General features: G+C 47.6%; 1 protein-coding gene across 1 annotated transcript in view; it reads left to right on the forward strand.

Annotated features, from left to right (window-relative positions):
* Nucleotides 1-23,905, forward strand: part of LOC124179222 (protein dachsous) — a 236,201-nt gene that overhangs the window by 171,782 nt on the left and 40,514 nt on the right. The window contains exons 2-3 of the mRNA XM_046563425.1: nucleotides 12,875-13,055; nucleotides 16,445-16,912. Of these exons, the coding sequence (XP_046419381.1) occupies nucleotides 12,875-13,055; nucleotides 16,445-16,912 (649 nt within the window). The remainder of the gene's footprint in view (nucleotides 1-12,874; nucleotides 13,056-16,444; nucleotides 16,913-23,905) is intronic.

Below are 23,905 nucleotides of genomic sequence, written 5' to 3' on the forward strand. Positions count from 1 at the left end.
ATTATGCTAATATACCCGAAGAGGCGGCCGGCTATTCGTACCCAGCTTGCGGTATACCGACATATACCAGCAGGTATCTCTATACCTTCGAACTATAGGTCGAACTATAGGTGAACGCTGCACGCGTCTCTTCGCCGTCCCTTCTCTCTCTTTTTCTCTTTCTCTCTTTCTCTCTTTCTCTACACTTACTGCAGTTGTATGTTCGGTCAGCGGATGCTTCTTATGAGAACAATGCTAGGGTTTCGTTTCGGGACTGAATTGTTTAGTGCATTAATTTACTTTTCTTTATTTTCAATTTGAAATCATCTTTATTGAATAGATAAACTCGAGTAACCCGTTACATTCATGCAATGGAGAAAAAGAACAATCAGGAGAGAATTCTTCATTCCACACACATAGGAGTGAAATAATGAATGGGAGATGCTGTGCCGTCATTGTGCTTGCAGGGTTTGTGTTTTTTTGAAAGTTCTACTATAACAATATTTGGGAATAGCTGACCTGCGTTTAAGTCAAATTCGCAGTAAAATTCAAGCAAATTTTCGAATCCGTGATATGAAATATCTGGATTCTGCGGACAAATTTTAGTGCAATAAATGGTATCAAAATCGTTCCAATAGATCTGAATTGGCCAATAATTTATCCGGTCATGCAACTTTGTTGAAAGTGTCATGATCTCCCTTTACAAGCGGAAATTCGATGCAAATCGAGGTGAAGATATATCCTCGCAGCGCGCATACAGGCAACACACGTCCCGGCGTAGGTTTACGTCATAAACAGTTCGAGTACCTCTGGCGTTATCGGCGTTGTATACGACGTGCATTAGCTGAAACTACAAAGTTTATAGATCAGCGTGAAGTACCGGGGGGCCTGACGGGGGTCCGACGGGGGCCCGAGCCCCTCGCCTCGTAGAGAAAGAAATGCCAAAGGTGCGAAAGCCGTCCGCCTACGCGATTCCGCGGCGGTGGGACGAATTTCTAAGATCGGCGGGTATCCGTCGAACCCGGTGCGCGGAGCACCGTTTTCACCCAGAAGATGGCTTTCGACCGGTGACGATACCTCGTTAATTCAATCCCATAGATAAAAATGTTTTCACTCATACTTTTTCATCCGCTCCTCGTGTACATCTGGGTGGATCCGCGCTGCGGGCAGACTCGCGGTGGTCACATTAGGAAGATAATTAGTGACTGTCAACCCGAGTGTTGAAAGACACCTTCTAATTATTTATATTGGTAATTCATGGCTTCGGAGGATATTATGGTAATCCTCGGGGTATATTATATACATACCTATACACGTACACTTATTAAGACGGTGAGATTAATTAAACGAAAAAAGCGTGTTTATTTCTTGCTATATGTACATATTTCTCTCGAGCTCCGATCACGGTATATCCGTTAAATCGACCCACTTCACCGTTCGTTGATAACCTCGATTTATATATATTAAAATATTTATATATACTTTGGGTTCTCACACGCTTACGTTACAACGTGAAGATTTCAGCGGAACCTCGTTTTCATCAACCGCTTGGGTTCTTATCTTCGTAACGATCGTTTAAACTTTACTGTGAAACCTCAGAACTTGACTGGATGGGAAAAAAAAATTTGAGAAAGTTTAGGAATCCTCTTTTTCTCTTGCAATAGTCGGGTATTTTCTGAATTCGTTTATTTCATTTGTATCTGCAAGTCTCCCAGGTAAGAATTTGACGACACGACGCATTTACCGCATGATTTACTTTCCCACACAGGGCACAATTTTCGACGCCATTCGGGGGTGTAAGGAAACCCTCGGTTGTAAGACGCTTTGGGTTTAGATCAAGTCATTACACGAGCGCCAGGTATAACACGATGGGGCCTCGTCCTATCAATTCTCTTATCGGCGTCACTAATAACGTCCTACTGAACCAGGAAGGTCGTTTTTCAACGCTGTAAAATTAACCGACGCAGAAGGCGGCGAGACTAGGCGATGTTTGGTGAACGGACCGCGGAAGAAATAGTCGTATTCTCATACCATATCCGTGTGACAATTCTAAATCGTTGTTCTTGCTAACGGGAGGAAACCCGTGAACCCGGGTTTAATGTTCGTTAATGACTTTGTCGTTACTCCTCGGCGAATAACCCGTTCTGCGTCGAATCGCCTTAACGCGCATTAATCCTTTACACCCCGCTCGCTACTCTCGAAACTGATATTACCATACGCCGAAGTGCTCGGTAATATTTGATAACGCTCTCATAAAGTGAGCGGAAGGGGATAAAGCCTGTATATAACCAAATTATTGCGACAATAAAACGTGGATCGCAATTGCAGAAAGTGCTGATATTCACAGGATTTAAATATCTAAAATATAGATCGCACATGTATTCGGAGTTTCAAATTATTTTCATTCCTGCTTTCAGCGGTACACCAAAGTTCTACGGAATAAGTTCTAATTTTTTATGAAAGAAACGTGCAGATAAACACGCTCCAGAATATTTTCGTCTTAACTTTACAGAGATGTGTTTACGCTGGCTTTTAGGTCTCATTGAACTTTCTATGAAAAGAATGATGTGAAAATCCGAGACAAATTGAAGTGTAATTACGGTAAGAGCCTCAGATGCAGATACGACGACGATGTTTGAAGAAAAAAAAAAACAAAAAACGTAAAATCAAGATACGTAAGATCGATCGTATCTCGTATCAACTGTTGTTATAGTTTCTTGCGTAATAAAAAATCGAATAATGACGGTAACGCAACGTGAGGAGGGGGAAATCGAGGGGCTTAATTTAAGAGAATATCACGGTGAGTGTTATCAGCCGAATGAACGTGTAGCACCGTCGTAGCGGTGAGTCGGAATCAGAAGCCGGTAAATTATTCGAAACCGGGCAGGAATCTATTAAGATAAGTGATCGCTACCCGCGCGAACGGGGTACGCGCGGCTTATTACGTAGGTTTAATCTATCCGCGGGACTATTTTTATGCCTAAAAGGCTTTAAGCCAGAGTCCCCCACTCGTGATCGTAGCTTGGTCCCCGTTTCTAATCTACCATACTTAAAAGCGGCGTGAGATAGTCTTGCGACGTGCGGTGGCTGAAGGTCATGAAAATGGAAACGAGACTGTAATTTTTTACGGCTTTTTAATAATTCCACCCTGTCGTGCAGGCTTCGCAGCATTATTTTAATACATACGTCGTTTTACTTTCCACTCCCTGTCTCCCCGTCTTTTTACACGAATTTAGAAAACTGGAACCCTTCCCTGCAGCGTCGTCGCCTCGTTAAGAGGCGTTAATTACCGCGTAACAATTATCTCAGCCCGAGGCGAAGCTGCCCTTATCGGGATCAGAGTGCAAGACACGCACCGTACGCGTGTTCTCACCTCCCAGACGGAGTTTCAACCCCTTGACACGAAATTTTTATCTCTTCCAGAAAATTACCCTATACGCTATAATTGCACCGAGTTGGGTGCGGAAACCCAGTCAAGGAATGGAACTGATACCATATATAACCAATGTACAGCCATAATGCTTTACGTAATTACGTACCACAATAGAGCTGTTAATTACAAACGTTAATTGGCGCGAATTGACCGTGCCCTCGGGAGACCGGGAATAATCACTATTGATTAATTGCCTACATTTATTGAAATCTTAAGCCGCCGCATCTTGTATCGAATCAATTATCTATCGCTACCAGTCCAGCTTTACGACGGTGCCGGTTTTACATCCAACTCTTCCCTAAAATTGAAATAGCGCGATCGATGAGAAGTAATAAAAATGTATTCGAGTGAAAGAAACGTACAAGGTACACAATAGTTAGGTATACCAATTTGTGCGATACCTCGAAAATGAAATTGAATGATACAGGGACCAGGGACTGAAACGTGAATTAAAATATTTGTCAGGAAATAACGAGAGGCGTTGACACTTTGCCGAGGATCGGAAGAAGGATGCCGAGGGGCGGTGAGAGGGGGGAGAGTGGGCTGGACCGCAGGTGAACGTATTTATAAGCGAGAGGATAGAACGCCAAAGATACGTCTTGGAGATAAAAACCGGCACTTAGTGGTAATAAATTTCTCGGCTATTCGATGCTACGACTGCCCCCCCTGACTTTGCCTCTGCACTCTACCGAGTAGTTCCGTGGGCCTTCTCAACCACTATCATTTATAGACAAGCGTAAAAATATTCCAAGGTAATTATAAATCGACGACGATTAATATAATCGTAACGAGAAACGTTCTGTCGGCTATATTGCATACCGTTGCGTGTGCGCCTAACTAACCAGCCGCCATCGTCGTTCTCACATGTCAAACGCCGCTCACTTCAATCTTCGGCAATGTTTTGACCCCATAAACTCGGATGTGACGTCTACCATCCATTGATTTCGATCGAACAACCGAGATTCACCCGATTTCGTACAACTTTACCATTCTATTTTCTATTTGAGGTCGATCGTCGATCAATATGGAAAAAAAAATTTACAAAACATACAGAACACAAAAAAATTTTATGCGTGTAATAGGAAATATTGCGTTTTCGCTGCCGCAACAAAGAATAGTTTTGAACGTATCGATATATTGTATTGTATGCGGAATTTTGAAATCTGTCATACTTGGGCTTGTCAATACAAGAGAAGCTGGGATTTAAAAAATTTGGAATATGTATGAAAAACTGACGGTAAATCGTAAAACTTGGCTCCCCAAGGATTTGCGAGGACGATGTTAAACGGGCTTCGAGCAACGATGGAACGCCGTGAGTCCGGGACGCATGAGAGGAAAGGAGATGAACTTCCTGAAAAAAATACTTGGAAAAAGAAGCCTCCCCTTCGGTTTGCCGAAGGAACGGAAGAGGGTGAGGCAGGAGAGAGGTATCTTAATCGGCGACCTCCGTTAACCCGGCAAAGAATTGCGGGGAGTTGGGTTCGCGGCTGAGTTGCGGCCTGCTCTTCTCTCTTTTTTCTCTCTTTTCTCTTTCGTTCTCTCTTCCGAGTTCGGGACAAGATTCAGCCAGGTTTTGAGCATCGGCCTGGCCCCCGCGAGTCGGAACGTACAAGATCAATCTAAGCGTGGGCGGTTGCCCAATAATAAGAAAACTGGTTAAAGTCTTGTCCGAGCGAAGACTGCGAGTCGGGTGTTTGTGTGTGCGAGGGCTCGGTACCCGGAGAGAGGAAAAAGATCTCCCATGAAGTTTCAAATTTCAAAGTGAAGAAGGTTATACGCGCCGGGCGTCGAGGGAGAGACGCATAAGCGAGATCGAAGCGCGTTTCTGCACCGCCTGCGTTCCGAATAACGTGTACTGGAATAAATTCAGAGAAATCCACCCCGACCTCCGGCGAAAAACGTTCCGGTGACAACGAGACAAACAAGCGCCATTAAGAGAACGCCGAATTGGCAAAAGAAAAAAGCAGGAGGTGTGAAAAATCGAGGAAAAAAAAACCTCGCTGGCGATTTCAAATATATATACGGCTCAAACTACGGGGCGAAAAATAACATGGAAACGAAATATAAAAAACCGAGCTCACGTCGAACGGAGTAGCTAACAAATTGTTGGGCATGCTTCGCGTCGCCGTAGCTTGACAAATATATATTAAACTATTTTAATGAGTGGTGGCTGCGATTTTTCAACGCAATTAACCGACAGCTACCCGCGGTGGCCGCGACATGCTTCCCAATCCACCACTCGCGATTTAACACGCACGCTGCGTTTCTCGCTAGGGTCACGCGAATTGACCGCCTTTGTACGCTCACTTTTCACTCTCAGTCTCCACACTCATTTTCGATATTTCAAATCCTCTCGGCTTGTATTCCAACTCCTTAAAAACTCACTAAATTCGCATGTATTTATCACAAATCGGTTTGTAAAGTCAGTGCAAACAAACATACGAATGTGAAATTTTAATCGTGGTTACCTATCAATTACCGAAAAGGTAATAATTTCAAGTTCATACTCTGAGTTTTTGAATCTTTTGACACTCAAGATAACATTTTCACCCGAGTCGAAACCAACTGTCAAGAAATTTTTTTACTCGCAAGGAAAGTTTATTTTTGAGATTGCAATTTACTTCGCGTTGAATCCCTTTTAATGAAATCAGATGAAAGCTGCTCCGCCTCACGCCGAACGAATATTCCAACAAATTGTCGTTTGAATAAAATTCATGAGTTTTGGAGCAACACATTTCTGTCTTCACCCTTTTCGCACCGATCGCTACAGTTGTTAATTATCCCTTGCAGAAACATTCAGTTTAACTAATCCCATTTCCGTTCATTAGGATCCAGCGTAGGATCCGATCAGCGGTTCCTTTCTCTTAAATTTTCGTCCCGGGAAAAAACGTCGACGCAGTTTGGGTGCCGGGTATTATTCTAGGCAAAAATCTTCGGCTGGTTCCCGCAAAAGGAAATTCGCGTCCCTCTCACGGAGACCGGGAGTCCTGGATCGTCCTGCGCCGTTGAACTGGTTACGCGACGGGAGCCCGGCTTGCTCGCAAGCTCCTCTCAGCCGGGAGTGAGTGACAGCTCTATAGCGTTGGTTGTAGGCTCTGTTGGGCCTGGTAGCATTGTGCGGAATCCCTCGCGAGTCTATAACCCGCCGCGCCTGAGTAAAGAGACTCCTACACAAGCGCGTGCCAACCTGCGTGTCGTTTTCCTACACGGCTTTAATGTCCCGGTGCAACATGAGGCCCCCGACTTGCGCTCGCGCGGGTTCCGTTTAGTCGGAACCCCGCGTATCATGCCACGCTTGATTGTTTCATACGGTGCGCTTAGAACCGCTTTGTGCGGGACGTCCGCCGCAAGGACCTCCGATCGTTTTTTATTGCGTAATTTTCTTCCTTTTTCTTTTCGGGGTCCTTCCAGTACATTTTTAGCCGAGCTTCTCGCCTCGTTATTCTTCTTCTCCTTCTTTGCTTCCTCGTTTGTTTATTTATTTATTGTACAATGGAGGCATAACGTGCTGCATAGTGCCCAGCTAATTACAGGCGGCTTGTGCCGCTTGCTCGGTACGCCTCATGCTATTCGATTGCTCATTACCAACGCCGAGGGTCGAATATTAATTTCTCGGACAAAAAGGCCTCTGCTCAACTTCCTGAGAGGACTCGCTGAATAGGCTCGTTGATTCGTACGTTTAGAAAATAAAAACAGGAACTGTAAAAACTATTGTTTTCTTGAACATCATTTCTATTGTACGTATCATTCGAAATTTCATCAAAGTTTGATGGCCTTCGCAGTTTGACAAGCGTCTGAAACTTCTTGGTCGTAGGTATCTATTACAGCCATTAAAGAGCCGTGGATTCAACGACGGCAAAACGTTTTATCGTTGTATGATCGGTGTTTTTTTTTTCTTTGTTTCTTCGTTTTTGTTTCAATAAACGAGGATTGGTTCTTGGCTTGATTAGTTGTGACAACATAGATGTAGACAATATCTAAGGATGTGATCAAATTTATTGGGTATAATTCACATGAAACTGTACAGGATAAAGGTTACGGAATTTAAAATATGCGCGTTTTACGCACTCCCAGATTGATTATACATCGTTGTTGGAAGTGGTTTTACAAAATTATAAGCAAAAGAAGCTTCTACTTAATTCTTTTTGTCGCTGTTCGACCTTATCGTAGTCAAGTAAATAGAGATTCTCTGAATAATTGATCAGGGAACGAAAGGAGATTATGCAAACGTCGGAATAAAATAATTAGGGTAAACGATCGCTACTGAGTGTGCGATGTGCGTTGAAAAAGGATCAAGATATATGGAGGAACAGGGAGCGTGAGAGGGATAGAGAGAGAGAGCGATTAAAAGCGCGGAATTCTGATTACACGAAGTATCCATCTGCGGATATCTAATCTTCGACAATATACAGCGTTCACTAAGCCTTCGCAATGGGTATGTTAATTGACATTTACATATGTCACTGTGTATTAGTCCTACTTAATCTTCGCGGCTGGGCTTTGCGTCACCGAAAACATACACACGTCGACACATCTTGGATCGCCTTCGTCTTCTTCTCTTCCTTCTCTCATCGCGACGATTTAACCAACCGCAGTTTCACACCGACAACGCACACGGATAACGAGTAGAAGTTGATTTCAGACTTAATTAATTTGACCCAAGCCTAAACAATCTTGAGGGAAAAAGGATAAAATGGATTGGTACCGGAGCCAAAAACGCCCGACTTGAGTCGCTAGCGCGTCCGCGTCGAAATGGCCGAACCGGAAGCCAAGGCACCAAGGATATCCGTCGGCGCCACGTGGTGATGACTTTTTGTGTCACGATGTCAAGTCACGAAGAGCGGATAGAGCCGTCGGAGGCTGTAAAGTGTAAGCCATCCGAGGCATCCGCGGCGCGCGGCTGACGGAGTGACGTACCTCGATCGCGTCTCGCTCTGCAGGGCAAATAGTCCGTCACAAACCTTGACTACTCGGGAACGGCAAGCTTTTTCACTCTCTTACTCTCTCTCTCTCTCTTTCTCTTTTTCTCTCTTTCTCTATCTCCGTCGTTGATCCAAAGACGCCGGCATGGCATGGCACGGTGGTGAGGCGACTCCTATAACGGCCGCTCGTTAAATCCACCAGAGATCGTAAGGCTGGCCCGGTTCTGTCATCCTCGAACACTCGGCACACTCCCGTCAACAGGTCCTTTGTACTTCCAGTTTTATTGCCCGTCGGTATGCCAAGATTCCTTCGATCTAGTCCTCCTGAGCGAGAAACTTAATCGCGTTTCCCCAACGCAACCCGGCATTCTTGTTACCCTGGTGTCAGGGAGTCCAAATAACGGAAAGGCAAGTGGACACCGCGCGTCTCGCGTGACCTTTAAACCCCGGAACCTGTTCCTCCTGGTCCATGACTTGGAACCTCTAAAACTTGGTCTGTATCGCCAAAAGATTCAAGCGGTGATATCGGACTTGCTCGGAGCTGCCAGTCGGCTGAAACGGTCCAGACGGACTCGAAGGAATGCGTTTCAGACCTGCACGTATTAGCGGGGCTACCAATACCATCAATTTCCGTCGAGATTCCTGCCGTTGCATCTGGAGATGTTGAACACAAGGTACCAGCTACGTAATGCCTAGGTGAGCGCTGATGCGTACGCAGGATACGAGTACCGAGTGCCTGCTCAACACTACGGGGGAATGAATGGTGCGCCGGTCTTACGGCCGACGATAGGTGAAGGGGGGTTTAAAAATGAGCACATCGGCACGCCACCTTCCACGGGGCCCGGTATATCGCGACGCAGGCTTGGCCAAAGGGAGCCGACGCCGGTCGGGTGGCGATGCGTTCCGTGCGTAATTATCCGCGTGCGGGACATCCGGACACCACCGACGGGGACCAGCCCCGTCCTTCATCCTTTGCGTGCATCCAACACTCGCGAAAAACTCTCGGCATACCAGAGGCATCGCGCTCCGAGTCCTCCACGATTTACTGCGATAACTTTTCCTCGTGAACAATTTGTAACTGTTGCCTTCTTCTGCTGTGCCTGGTAGTTAGCACAGCTGGGTAAGCAACTCTCGCATTGGCTTCACAAGCTTCTCGGACTAACGGTGCGCAAGTACAAGCTTAATTCATTATACCTTCGATAAGCGAAAGCCAAAACCTGGTTCAAAGTTCCATGGAAATCATGTAACGAAACTTCACTTTTCGAATAACGAACGTCACTGTCTTATGGGAATCATTTGGGGAGTTACTTAGTTCTTCAATCGACAGTTGTGTTATAAGATGTACGTACCATTTTCAGCCTCCCAAGTTAACCAAAACCGTGCTTTATAGCTACTTTCAATCGGTGATAAATACGAACCTTAATTGACTCTGTTTTCAAGTTATATCAAATATTGTACAGTGGAGTCACTGATTACAGATTACAAGTTTTTTTCGGTCTGTTAAATTTTCTCTCTGTGCTGTTTTTTCAACCTGTTCTGACGGGAAATACTCATTAGTACCACTGGAACAATTTCGATATAAATCTTCGCAGAACTTCTAAAACGTGGGACCATCAGAAGGGCCCTTTTGCACTAACTTTGCATCGAGACTTCTTAAAGTAGGTACACAGCATCAGTCGAGCGTAGCTCGGGGCTGAGACACGCTGAACAGGTACCTTGGGCATTGCAGATATCCACCTAACTATATACACGTTTTATGCATGCTTGTATGAGAAAAAGACGGTGTCTAAAGACGGCAGCGCGTCAGACCCAAGTTGGTTCAGAAGAGGGTCGCCGTACTTTATAACCGGTGTAGACAACCGCCGCGCCGTTGCGCGATTGTGCGTTACACAGGCATATATGACGCAGGTACATGCATAGAGATGAACGGCGAACGCATCTGAAATTGCACGGGTATATAGGTGTACCATTCGGATACTGGTTGCGCGCATATATCGCCGGGATATGATAGATTCCTTTATAAGCTCGTTTTTTTTTCTTTCTCTCTCTTTTCTTGAGCGCGGCGCGCGCTCCTTTATTGCGCCCGCGTGGGAGAGGATCCTCGGTATCCCTTCGGTGTCCCTCTCGCGTACACCATGGAGAGAAATATTACACCCGGAGTTAATTCATCAAAGTGCTTCAGCCGGCGAGACTCGAAGCCATTGCCTCAACTCCTCGATGGATGATTATAATTAACCCGCATTCCGGAAAAATATTTTTCTCTACCGTCTGCCGCGCAGGCGCGGGATTTTCCTTCCAGGACCAACGGAGCGCTGGCCCAAGGAGACGGGATGAGAGATGCGGCCACGTCGGCTATGCGGCCCACCCAGATAGGTGTGCAGGTCGGCTAAACACGTGATTTAATCCCGGAGCAGGCGTCCACCGTTTCGTCAAATCAATCGCCAACTCCTCGTCCCCGACTTCCTGAATAAAGGCCGATCCCAAACTCGGTGACAAGATGACCGTCATTATTTCGCGACACGTGCCTCATTCGTCACAGGTGGGTCGATGTTGTGAAATCCGCGAAAATTATTCATTTGCATTCGCGGAGCCGGTCAGAAGCCACTGGCTGGGCGCATAAATTTAACTCGTACCGCAGAACTGCTGATTGGTATTCAATGATCTAAGAACGCGTTGTTCTAGCCTCAGCGGTCACAGGTCTCTTTATCATGCGTTCACTCACGCCCCCACATAGCTACGGTCAATCGAATTTTCAAACACGTACAACACGGTGACGCTTTATGCGAGGCGTTTCGAAAATACTAATCATGTTTAGGTTGATACACCGTCGGGTCATGTCTTGGAATACGTTATTTTCGAGTTCCGATAGCCCGTTCGGTCAGGATTGAATATCTATAAGTCGTAGGGTTAAGGTACCCAGAAAATATCGCAATTACCGAAACTCAGTTTCATTATTCATACCGGTGATCAGCCCCTCCGAATTTACAAGCAAGGAATTTAAAGAACTGTTATTTCAACGCCACTAAGAAATGCCGGGAGATCTCGTCTCGAGCAACCACTGGCAAAACCGCGTAGTCAGAGTCGCATAGGAATTGCAACGGATTGTTCTCTCGGTGCTCCGATTGAAATCGATATTCTCCTCTCAAGGCCAGAGGAAACAAAACCAATAGAACAATGCGTTTTATACAATCTGCGGTGAGGGTCTACAGCGCGGATAACAAGTACAGGTCGATGCAAAGGTGTACCGGATACCCAAGTCCAGAGGGACAGAAATGGGTGGAACTAGTATAGAACCGGCTGCGAAGTCCTGGACTAATACGAGATAAAACTGTTTAATTAGCAGAAGCTAATTGCCACGGATGCGCCCCTGTGGAAAAAGCACAAGGCGATAAAATCGGAGCTTCTCAAAGAGTGAGAATCATAGAGTGCAGGTGAACGCCGTACGAAGCCCCAACGACCGATTCAGCCTAAGGTGCGTTCCGAACGCCTGTTTTTCCCGGAGTGAAAACACAGATAATCCATCAATTATCACGCAGCTGCTATCTCGAAATCGATGAAAGGAAAAAACGGCCTGGTAGAAAGTGATAGCCGGACTCCGGAGCGTAACGAATGGGGCCGCGAAGCGGTTCCGAATTAGTCGAGCAGATCGTCGCCGATAAGGCAGTGCAGTAATTCATTAACATGATTGTCGGGGTGGAGAAACAGGCCCGATTGGTCCCCATTCCCCGGTCCCCCTACCGCGGCCGTGAAGCCACCCCGAACGAAAACCCGGGCTGCGATCCACTCTTGAGGTGGCAACAGTGTGGCGGGAAGATATTCGACTGACCGCCACTAAATCATTCGCGGACCGGACTCCTGCTTTATTATCCGCTCGTCTCTACCACTCCCGCTCTCCTCTCTTCTCCTCACCTCTCCTCTGAGATTGTCTCGCGCAGGCTGCCCTGCGCTCCTTTCGTCGAGACCCTTTCAAAAAGATACGAGATCTCGACCGTCCAAGTAGCGCAAACGAGATATAAGCCGCAGCTGCAGCGCCGCATCGCCGCTCCGAAAAGCTTTTCGCGCATTTCGAATGCCTGCGCGGAGGCCCGATTGACCACGTTTTCACTCATCTCGAAAAACGCAGCAACGCAGAGGCGTCAGCCGGAATCCGCGGCCACTCGGCACCGGGATTGGCTCATTGCGGATGAAGAGCGCAGGTCTCTCCTCCGGGCATTAAGAAGTCAGCTGATTTGCTTTAATAGTTTGGGGGCCAGGGCGCCTCGATGCTCACCTGACGTCCCCGAGAAAGAAGGTGGCGATACCCTGCCACATAAATAACAGCCTTCTGAACTCGCGGCGTCCGTCATAGCCGCCGTACCGACGTCCGCACATGTTATTCAAGCGAAACCATGATGCGGGAACGGTGCCAGGTTCTTTTATCGACAGCTCAAGTATCGAGCCACGACCAAATCTTTTCAATTCAATTTGAACTCTGACCCCCAGTGCTAACATGCCAAACGAACCTACCAACCTAATGAGCGCATTTTCTATAATGTTTCAGGTGCAAGCGACCGACCCTGACTGCGGAGTCAACGCCATGGTCAACTACACTCTGGGAGGAAGTGGAATCGCCACTGAACAACTCATGGTGCACAGTGATACTGGCGAAATCTGCGTCAGAGCACCTTTGGACCGTGAAACAGCAGCCTTTCTTGAATTACCGGTCATCGCAACTGACAGAGGTGCGTAAACTACCCTGCGGAACATGTTCCGGCATTGTATTCAATCGAGAATAGAGAACTTGTTGGTCATACCGGTATGGCCATAAACGAAGAGAGCCTTTTTACTAACAATGAAAATACGATCGCAATGAACACTCTGAATCTCTAGTATTCGGTGCACCAGTTTCTCACAGAGTTTATTTTTTTGTTTCATTCTTCAAAAAAGGCACGACTGTAACGAGAAGTCGAGGGTGCGTGTGAATTGCCTTCTCGAGTTCTGCGAGTGGGCATTTAGTTAGCGCGAAGTGGTTGGGTACTCTTGTTGGGCCGTTAAAGAGAGCCGATATCTTCTCGGCGATGGTGAGTATAGGGTAGTGTGCAGAACAGGCGGCCTATCGGCGTGGCAAAATCTAGTAGTTCTATAATAGGCTGTATGATTTACGTTGCCAGTATTCCGTGGCCATTTTCAACGAGTATACGTTGCCCATATGTAAGGACAATGGGTAAAGTCCATTGGTGGTTCATTGTGCCTCAGCCGCGGCTGTTCCATCGTCCATGCGGCGGTAGCCGTTGCAACAGCTTATACCGTGGCCGACTCAACGAGCGTCGTGCGTCTCGTCGCTCTTGCGTCGCGACGCAACCGCTGAACGACTATGGTTGCATTGTCGCGCAGCTTTGTAGCGTTTTATGCAAGTGGCTGTCGTTCTCCTTATAATTGTTCCTCGCTTTATACCTACACGATTGTTTCGCCGGTACCATTGTGCCACGCGGAGTTGCCTCGGGATGTCGAGTCCTTCGTACCTCGCTGCTAGTCGGTGCTTGAAACGTATTCGATAGTCCGTGGTATCAATTAAACACTTGATCTAGCGAAATTCCATTATGGAAAATCGGATAGCTTGTTAGAATATTTTGTGGATAGTAATCAACCCCAACGATGCTTTCAAATGGACTGTTAGACTATGAGAAGATAATATCGTGGAGAAATTTTCTTTCCAGAGAGACACGGAAGTCCCTCAAAATAATCCCTTAAAATCCGACTGTGAGATATCTTTCAACTTCACCTCGTGGATGAGGACATGAATCGTTTTTGTGAGTACATATATGTACCTGTTCAAGTACTAAACCTCACAAATAATTTTTAATACTTAACACGGAGGTGAGCCTAGCATACGGACAAAAAGAGATTCACAGCGGAAAATTGTGACAGGTATTATCCTGCCTGAAATACGAGTAGCATCAGACACTCGGCATCAATCGCGGATACAGCTATCGGACAGTGCCTATTCAAAGTCGTCGCGTTCGAATTGAAGAGGGTGAATTGAAAAACGGCGAAGAGAGGACCGGAATTCGTGGCACGCTGATCGTTGATGGAATTTCCATGCGAAGTCCAGGCGCGTTGTAAATCACTGTCAACAGCCGGGTTCGCGGCATTTTGCACATGCGTCAAACCGAGAGTATATAGGTAAGGCACAGGGCACACCGAGGCGAACAAATTCCATGTCCACACGCCGAACCCATTTCTCTCAAATCCGCACCGAGGGAAGAAATGCCCCACATCCGGTACCACCGCGCTGCCTTTCAAAGTTGCTTTGGGGAGGTGGTGGAACGGTTGAGAGCCCCGGACGCCCTCCACAAGGATAGAGGAACCAGCCCTATAAATCTCTCGGTTTCTCTCGCATCCTTCGGCTCAGGCCCTGCAACTCGTCTCTTCCACCGTCCTCACCATCAACCTAGCGCTGCTTTCGCACTGATCGGAAACGCGACACGGACGTGAAAGCGCTCGCGTCGTTCTCGCAAAGTTTTCTTAATCAAATCGGAGCTTGGGGAGGAAAAGTCCTCAAGTTGGGTCCATGGGAATCGGAGAGGTCGACGATTCGTGGGACTGTAGGAAGTTCCGAACGCCGCGAGGGTGAAGGGCAATGAAGGGGGAACGAATGAGGCTCCGAAGATGGAGGGGTGGGGGACTCTTGACGCATGACTCCAATGACACCCAAGGCCATAAATCTCCTGAGTCTCGGAGCTGTGCCGGTGCGAGTCCATACATTACTATGAGTTACGGTTGTGAAGCGTTTAAACAGCGGATTACCAGTTTTACATACTGTCTTTAATATTAACACTTGCGTTAAGCCCCACCGAGTCACCCCACAGCAGCCGGACGCGGATCGCGGAGGATCAACACCGTTCGAGCGTTATTAGCCAGTTTCGGTTTCGACACATCCACCGTCGATGTCACTACAAAGAAAGAAACGAGACGTGGCCTCAGCCACGGATAGACGATGGACCTCGGCCCGTGTAATCCTTAATTTTCGTAATTCTTTACTATTTTTCTCTCCCCGACAGTCATTGCGCAACGGCGCAAAAGCCGATCAGAAATCCTTGTTTTAACCACCGGTTACCGCACTCGACATGCTCATTTTCATTTTACTCGGGGTACAGAGACCAGCGAGGCTAACGGCACCGAGTCGTCCGATGCGGATGGAAATAAAAACCAACTCCACACGCGTGCCTTGGTAGTTCGACTATAGGCTACTTATTAGCTCTTGAGCAACCTACGGAGGGCCGTTGGCGGTCAACGTCTCTGTTTCCAACGAAATTACGTATTCGAGACTGACTGCGGACAGAGAGCTGGTGCAAGCTCGCCGTGAACCTGCAGACTACCGTAGTCCATGGTGATCGAAAATGGAGTTATGTGTCAATGGATACGTCTATAAAATTCTGCCTACGTATCTGACGTGACGACCGAAGGTACACGCGTTTGCGTGCGCGCGTGAGTGCAGGTGAATAATGAGTTGGCAGCTACGACTTAATTGGTCCCTCCGTGAAATGACATTAAACGCCGACAACGTCGATTTTCAACTCGAACTTAACGCGGTACGATTTACATACGGCATTGTACCGGCGCATATCCGTGCTGAACGCAGGAAGATACCGGCTGATCGCGGTTATGGCGAGTCGATGCGGATGAACGCCGGGTGTTTGAGCGGGTTTTTTTAACGGGTTTTTCGACCGACACCCGGTACGTTGCGATCTCACTTGAGCGAGAGTGTTGCAACGGGCACTGCCGGTTGATTGGCTTTAAAAAAAAGCCCATCGAACGTGGTCTTTATGATTTATGCGTAGCAGTCTGAGTTCGCCTTATGGGCCGGTATGCAGCTGTGTAAGTATAGGTGCAATGCAGCGTTGTGCCAGCGAGCCGTGCCGATTCGATCTCTCTGTATGCGGCTAATTTCGGAGGCGTTATTTAATTCAATAAGAGGATTCTCGATGGATTTCACATCCCAGTGTTCGTTACCAATTCCCCGGAATCCTGCCCCTCCCCCCTCGATTAACCAAGCTACGGACTAGCGCGAGACTGGACGATCGCTCGCTCCTCCATTCTCACCAATTCTTTCTCTTTCCGTCTTCCTTAGGAGGCCTCAGCACGACCGCTATAGTCCTGGTCCATGTGATGGACGTGAACGACAACCGGCCTGTTTTTGACCCCTGGCAGTACAACGTCACCCTGCGGAACGACAACCCCGTTAACGGCGCGGTTCTCCGGGTCCTGGCAACCGACAAGGACGCCGGTCACTTCGGTCTGGTATCTTACCGAATCTCCGGCGGAAACGACGCTGGCGTCTTTGGCATCGATCGGACTTCCGGCGATCTCTACGTCGCCAAGCCCAGCCTGCTCGGCAGGTCCCAACTTCACCATCTCAACGTTACAGCTACCGATGCCGCGGGACTCAACTGCCTCAAGGATGCCGAGGTAAGGATATCCGTATCATCCGCTGGGAACAAAATCGCTGCTTGTGAACGACCCAAATACTCAATCAGCGTCAAGGAGAGCGTGCCCCAGAACACCATCATCGGCAACGTCAAGGCTGCTTCCGATTCCGGTAAGTCGATGTTTTCCGATTTTTTCAATCGCTTTAGTATAATAATTATCGCATTTATATTTTCGCTTTTGTAGAATCGTAGGTATATGTATAACGAATATGATTAAAAGCTTCGTAAAATGCGCGGTCACTGTGAGGAGAGCTTCATCGTCGGTTTCTCAAGAAAATGTAAAGAATAGGCAAAAACAGTTTTAAGGTCAAGTTTCGAAATGCTCGGTTTAGTTGGCGGGATTTTCGTCAACAATTGAACGCGGCATTTACAAGTCAATTATGCAAAAATGTGGGTGATTTTGACGTTGCAAGTAAACATATATCCGGGTGATAAGAGAGCGGTGGAATCTGGCCAGCCGGTATTCGACGCCTGGGAGGTTTGACCGGTGCATAAAGCGCGGTTATATAGCGTCGTCACGAGTGGAACTGATGGCATGTAAATCATACGAGGGAATCTCCTATTCTGCACGAGGTCGTCGAGCCGCAGGAGGAGGAGGAGGAGGGAGTCGCGTCAAAGCGGCGTGGTGCACCATACGTCGAGGATTCGAGGAGCGCGGGCGGTAAAGGAATTGTCCGGCTAGCGATACGGCTGTCAGAGGTCACGAAGCCGCGATCGAGCGCAGCGCTTCCCGTATACGGTTCGGCATAATGTGCTCGCAGAGGCTTCGGGGAGGTTCGGGGCTACGTGGAGCTTATCGGGGTCCTAGGGCCCAGCGGCACGCTGCGCTACGCCCGTGGAAACAAATAAATTTGAATAAAAGAGACGCAGAAATGGGATACGAAAGCGCGCGGGGCGCGCGACTGTTCCGTGCTCAGCTTCTTCGTGCGGGGCGCCCCCCGATGCTCACCGAGGAAGAGGGGCACTGTATCCGTGTTTCCACACTGGTGGTACATCCGATGCAAGATAGGCCGCGTCACGACCAGCGCGCTCTTCCCGACGCTCCAGGATCGACTCCCCCGGGGTGGACGGACCCCGTGAGGATCGGGCCCCCTTCTTCGGGCCCCGCGGCGCACCACCTCGTGGTTAGTCAGTGTCGTGGTACCTTACCGGAGGTCGTCGCATTGTTTGCCGCCGCCTCTCCTCCGCCTGCGCGTATGCACTCGTCTCTACGTGCGCATGATACTCTTGTACGTGTTCCATGCACAACGCTCTGTGTGCGCATGTCTTCATGTATTGTATGCAACGATGCACACGCGCCCCCGTGTGAATGTCGTTATATCGCATGGCGTTGTGCCAATACCTACGGCAGTTCGTAAATGTCGGCGAATATTGACGTGCCCTCTGATACCGACTCGGGCCTTCTTTACTGCGCATGGATCAACGTCCGGTAGGAATAACACTTTACGCTTTCTTCGGTTGGGTCAAGCTGGATTGACCCCTTCACTGTTAGTGACACGGGTGCCGTGTATGGACAGGAAAAAAAAATAGCTCTACTTCTTCTTTGAAATAAACACGCCTACATCGTAACGATTTGATTGTACTTGGGTATCTTGGTAACAAGTCATCGCGTGCATCTACACAACTTTTCTTGTCACACTGGAAGAGTGGCACGAAATTCTCATTATTGCCACCCAGTGAAGGCTTTGAAATTTTCCGATCCTTAGAAACCACCCTAATCAAAATTAGTATGAAAAAATTGCCACAAGCCTGGACTCCAGCTTGCGATGAATTACAAAGAAGTGAGTATAATCCCTGGAATGTTCATAGAAGCAATTGGTTATTCTGGAATGCGAAAATATACCTTTTGGAGAAAAGCAAGGAGCGCTAAATTCCTGCATCGACGTAATCGTCCCGGATACGTTAAGACCTTTCGACAAGATCGTGGAATTCGTTTGAAACACAGGGATACCTGATTCATCGATCATGCGACTTGCATGATGGAGGGTTGTAGAACGTAACGTCGTATACTGGTGGGTACCTAGAGCAGGATGCAAACGTGAAACGGCATACGGTACACCGGAGTCATGGATAGTTTGAGTGCCGGCGTGAAGTCATGATTCTCTCTATCGACCGGTATAATAAATTTTCACCACTTCAATTAGCCGAGCGGTTATACGTGTTATATACGCGCCTCGTCTACCTGCTATGCGAGGTTATTCTAGCCGCGCAAAGAACGCCGTGCCCACGACGACGACGACGACGGGACGATGATGTCAGCAGCGAACGCCGTTCGAACGACGTACCTACCTACCCGATATTTCTGCACCAGGGGCAAACCTGTTCCTGAAGAGTTGCACGGACTTTGCGTGGCCTTCGCTTGTAATATTTGACACACAGCAGCCAATCAGATTATCAGATTAAGTCGCGAGCGGCCTCGCTCAATCGCCCTGACCATTTTTCGTGTATATTTTTTTTTCGTTTTTCTTTTAATTCAATTCCGAGTCATGCCGCTACCATTTTTAGTTCCCCGTGAAACAGGGGCAGTCATCGCACAGCTCGCGATCGAATCGGGTGTATCATTGGAGCGAAAATTCTGTCGTAGAACTGAAATTGCGATGGAACAGCTCGAGCCGTGAACCGATAAGGCTTCGACATATTCAACCATGCGTCAATCCTTATCGTGGATCTAGAGGAACCGGATCACTGGATTCGCAGACCACGGTCACAATCCTGAATATCAAATTTTGCTAGATTATTGAGTGTTTTACTTTTTTTTCTTTCTCTCCCTCTCTCTTCGTATCATCGGGGATTATCAAAGATCAGCGGGGAAAACTGTTGCAATTTGGGGACAATCTTCCGGTGTAGGTATCCGTTCTGCTGTTATAGAGGCGAGGCGAACCTGAGAAATACGAGATCCAGAAACGAGTTGCGCGGCAAGAGAGAGAGAGAGAGAGAAACAGAGAGAAAGAGGGAGTGAAAGAGAGAAGGGCGAAGGTCTGGGAAGACGAGCGAGTGAGACGGAAAGCGGGAACGCCGTCCGCCCGCATAAATCGTCGCGGGCGGATTCCGGGCAGCCGAACGCAGCTCAAGCCGCCATTGTCCGCGCCTTTTTGCACCGCTCTACTCTTTACATACGCTTTAAATATCACCGCTCGCGACTGCTTTCAGGTTCGCAAGGTGTACCCACTCTTCCTCACTCAAGCGACGATACTTCGTTTCGCCAGCTTTTTTGTCCCGAAATTCAAAGCACTTCTAGGCCCCGAATTACGGTTCCCATGATCAGGTACCGCCTAGCCTTCTTCGGGATGATAGGCGGACCGAAGTCCTAAGCCCTCAGCAGAACGCAAACTTTGTAATTAGGAACCCAGGTTCGCATTACATCGTACGGCGGTTACAAGAATAAAAAATTCCACACTGACGTGACCGTTGAGTGAATTCAAGCTGATTGCGGGATGTCTGCAGGCGTTCAGAGCGAATTATTATTCCGTTTGTGAGACGAAAACGAATCGTTGGAAATCGTTAGCTTCACTTCATTTCTACATGCAATTTCAGTTCATTCGATTCAACTAATTGAAATTGTTAATCAAAATTCAAATAATAAAATATGGTGCTTCTGATAGTGTGTTTCATCCATTGGGCCTTTCTTCACTTTGATTAAAATTGATTACAGTAGTACTTTAATGAGTGAGATGCTTTAGTAAACAAACGCAGATGTGTATTTTGCCTGAAGTAATAATATTTATAGTCCTATTTTGAAGTTTCGTTGACAGGTTCTCACACATTTGGGTGTAACCGATATATTATCACTTTAAAGCCATAGTAAAGTATAAAATGGAAAATATTGTAAAGCAAAAAAAGGATCAACGGATGGGACTCCACATCACAAAAAAACACCGTCAGAAGTTTCAGCAGAATCTGTAGTCCGGTTGCCTGATACGTTTCATGTAAGTCGACAGCAGCTCTGAAAATCAATATAAGATTCGAACCGCAGCGCGCTTTTGTAACCCATCCTGAAGGAAGTTGACAACAGGATTGAGCAAGTTTTCGCAGAATGAGATGTGCTCCGAAGGCCTGGAGGTTGGAAAATCGGTTCGTGGTGTAGGACGAGGTTGTTGGAGCAGGTGATATTGGAGTTGGAGGCTGTTCGCGGTTAGCGCAGCAAGCGGAGAGCTGCGATACGAACAAATGCGTGTACCATGAGCAGGCTCTAATTGGTGCGACTACTGCACGAGGCTGGAGGAGGTATAAGCCGGGCAAACGGGTAATTATTTCACCGTGTCTCGGGCTGATTGTATTAGCGTCGTTTTATATTCCGAGATTATTTTAATTGTCTTACACCAGTCGTTTAATTTATTTATCGAATTCGAATAACCTGCGTCCGATGGAGAGGGATCGCGATCTAGATCTGGATCGGGATCTGCGGGATCAAAGCCTGTAAGCTTGGCGTCATGTTTACCTTTAGCATTTGCAAATCATCGCCCCTCGCGCAAACAGTCCCGATCATATCCGCGTCATGCGCTTTGCACGCTGATCGATGTGACGCTTGATCACGGAAATTATTGACGTACTCTGTAGCTACCTTCGTGGAAGTACGTCATTCCCGTTCTATTATATCGACGTGCATCGCCTATATACCAACTCCTCGATGTTCACCCGGCGGACTATACGGTGGCCATAAATCAGATGATGGTTCACCCGGCGGTTCTTGGGCGAAACAATACAAACCGTTCGACGTCGTGACGCCTCCTCGAGGGCTGAGGACGGCTCCCGAACCCTCCGCCTCCCCCGCTTCCTTCCAGCTACCGCTTTCACCAGACTTGCAAATTTCAATCCTCTCCAACGATCGTCGTGGCTGTTGCTGCTGGCTTGCATCGCGCTTCTTTACCGTGACGCTACGACCAAACGAAGACGACGACCACACCGCGCTCCGTATCATACCCCGCAACTTCACCATGCGCCAAAGATGCGCTCGAGATACCACCGCCACCATCGCTGCACCCTCCCCCTCCGACCAGTCCCAAAGAAATCCCGCTCCTCGTGTCACAGAGATTCGCGTAACTTCCAATGTTCCCAGAAATCGTTCCTTCGGCATCTTCAAATCTTTTCGCATTTTCACCTTCGGCTAGCTTTTGACACACCCTGCAAGCTCTCTTCGTACACATGTAGTGAAAATATGCTCGATCGACTCGCGTCACGACATCGATTCCGGGGCTGTAAGGAAATCTGCAGTAACGATCGAGAGCAAAAACGTGCGCAATTTCGCTACAAAATTTTTAGAATAAAATTGTCAGAAGACGCGATTCTAGCGGTGCGGTTGCAAGCTCGCTGGTAAATTAGCATTTAAGGAAGTTAGGCGGTGGGTGGCGGTGGCGGATGGTTGGGTAGGAGGAATCGAGGCTCCGTATGATAATCCCAGCTGTGCAGAAGCTGCTCACGAGCCTTTCGCCTCTTTGCTTCTGCAGCCTCCTTCTTGCCATACTCTCTTGCGAACCCCTCTCCTGTTTATATCATTTTCGACGCGACTGTTTACTGCCAAATGCAAATCCTCGCGCTGGTGCCACCGCGGTGGAACACGCGCAGCATATTTCTCTGCCTCTGCAGCGATGCATATAAGTTTGAACATACCTATATGTGCGCATCCGCACCCCGCGCATGCTTTGGCATAATTCGGTCGATGGCATTAGGTACGTATTAACGGAAATTCGTACCCCGTTTGATCTCAAATTTCAAACTTTCAACCCTGACGTGTGAATTCAGCAGGGTTAAGCTCTGAAAAAAATCTAAAATTCAGAACTCAAAATCCGAGATCAATTCCTAAATTATTCAACGCACAAATAGAACTCCGTGGAGATTTAAGTCCCAGTATACGGGCGTGCATGTGCAGGTGAGATTCCACTTACCGACAAGATGGAACGAAGCCGAAGACATGGAGAGGTGGAGAGGGGGACCATTGAAACGGGTGCCGAGAGAGAAAGAGAGAGTGACTATTCGTACTTTATACTTACATCGGCGGTGGCGATGCTGAGTGCCGGGATCCACGAGATGCCCACTGTGATTTTTCTTGTTTTTATTTTTATTTTTCCCTCTTCTCTCGTCGGTGGAACTGGGGGATTCGCGAAGATAGACGCGTACCTGCATCTACACACGAAAGCCGCATCTGCGCGGAGATGTTGGTACGAAATCGTCGAACAAACTGAGCGCCTGTACGTATTACGCTCGGGGATCGATCCTTCTCTCGCAGCTGATTTTTGCGCCCTCTCTCACCCTCCCCAGTTAAACGTATCTATACCTGTATCTTTCGACCATCTGCAGCAGCGAATTCCTTCCTTGCTTTGTGCTGCGTTATTCCGTGATCCTTGTACGTGTATTAGAGGATTTTTTTTTTTTTTGCTTTGTTCACTTTTATTCTCACTTAGTACTAGGCATCGAGCTCGCCTCCGATCATTGATTATTTCTGGTCCCGTATTATCTTGGCATTCTATCTCATCTCGTCTGTAGAGCTGTAAAAATCAGGGTCAGATCCGCGATTTAAATGCGAAAGAAATCCTCCTTTTGGACTTGGTGCGCAGATGCTCTGATCGGTCAGTGCGCGATATTGCGAATACTCGAATCCTGAACGATCGTTTTCAATCCTCTTGAGTCAGACTTTTTACTTTCATCTCCATCTTTGCCTCTTCCGCGATTATTCGAGGGAACAATTTCACGAGCATGATATCACGCCACCTTCGTAATTACGTAAAGGTAGCAAATTCTACCTCGCAGCGATACGCGAGACCCTATAAATCGGTTGAATTGCCGAGGAATATGCTCCTGGAGAAACCGAGTGGCAATGTACGAATACTTCGCGGGTCTGTGCGCTTGTAACGAAATTGGGTTTACGGCGTGCTACACCGCCTTTAAATTAACACCGAAAGGTCGTTACGCGGAAGTGCAACTTGTACGTATTTCGAAAGTACAGTTAATGAGAAGCTGAGACCGGGCCCTCGATGCTTTCGGAAGTGAGGATAAACATTGGGGGCAAAATCCAGTCCAAGAGTAATGAAAAAGAATAAGCTAAAAAGAAAGAGAAACCAACCACTTCCCCTCTCTTCGGACGGGGGATGATTCTCAGGGAGCGACGA

Source organism: Neodiprion fabricii, chromosome 3 (assembly GCF_021155785.1).
Source record: "Neodiprion fabricii isolate iyNeoFabr1 chromosome 3, iyNeoFabr1.1, whole genome shotgun sequence".
In the NCBI taxonomy this organism is placed as follows: Eukaryota; Metazoa; Arthropoda; class Insecta; order Hymenoptera; family Diprionidae; genus Neodiprion; species Neodiprion fabricii.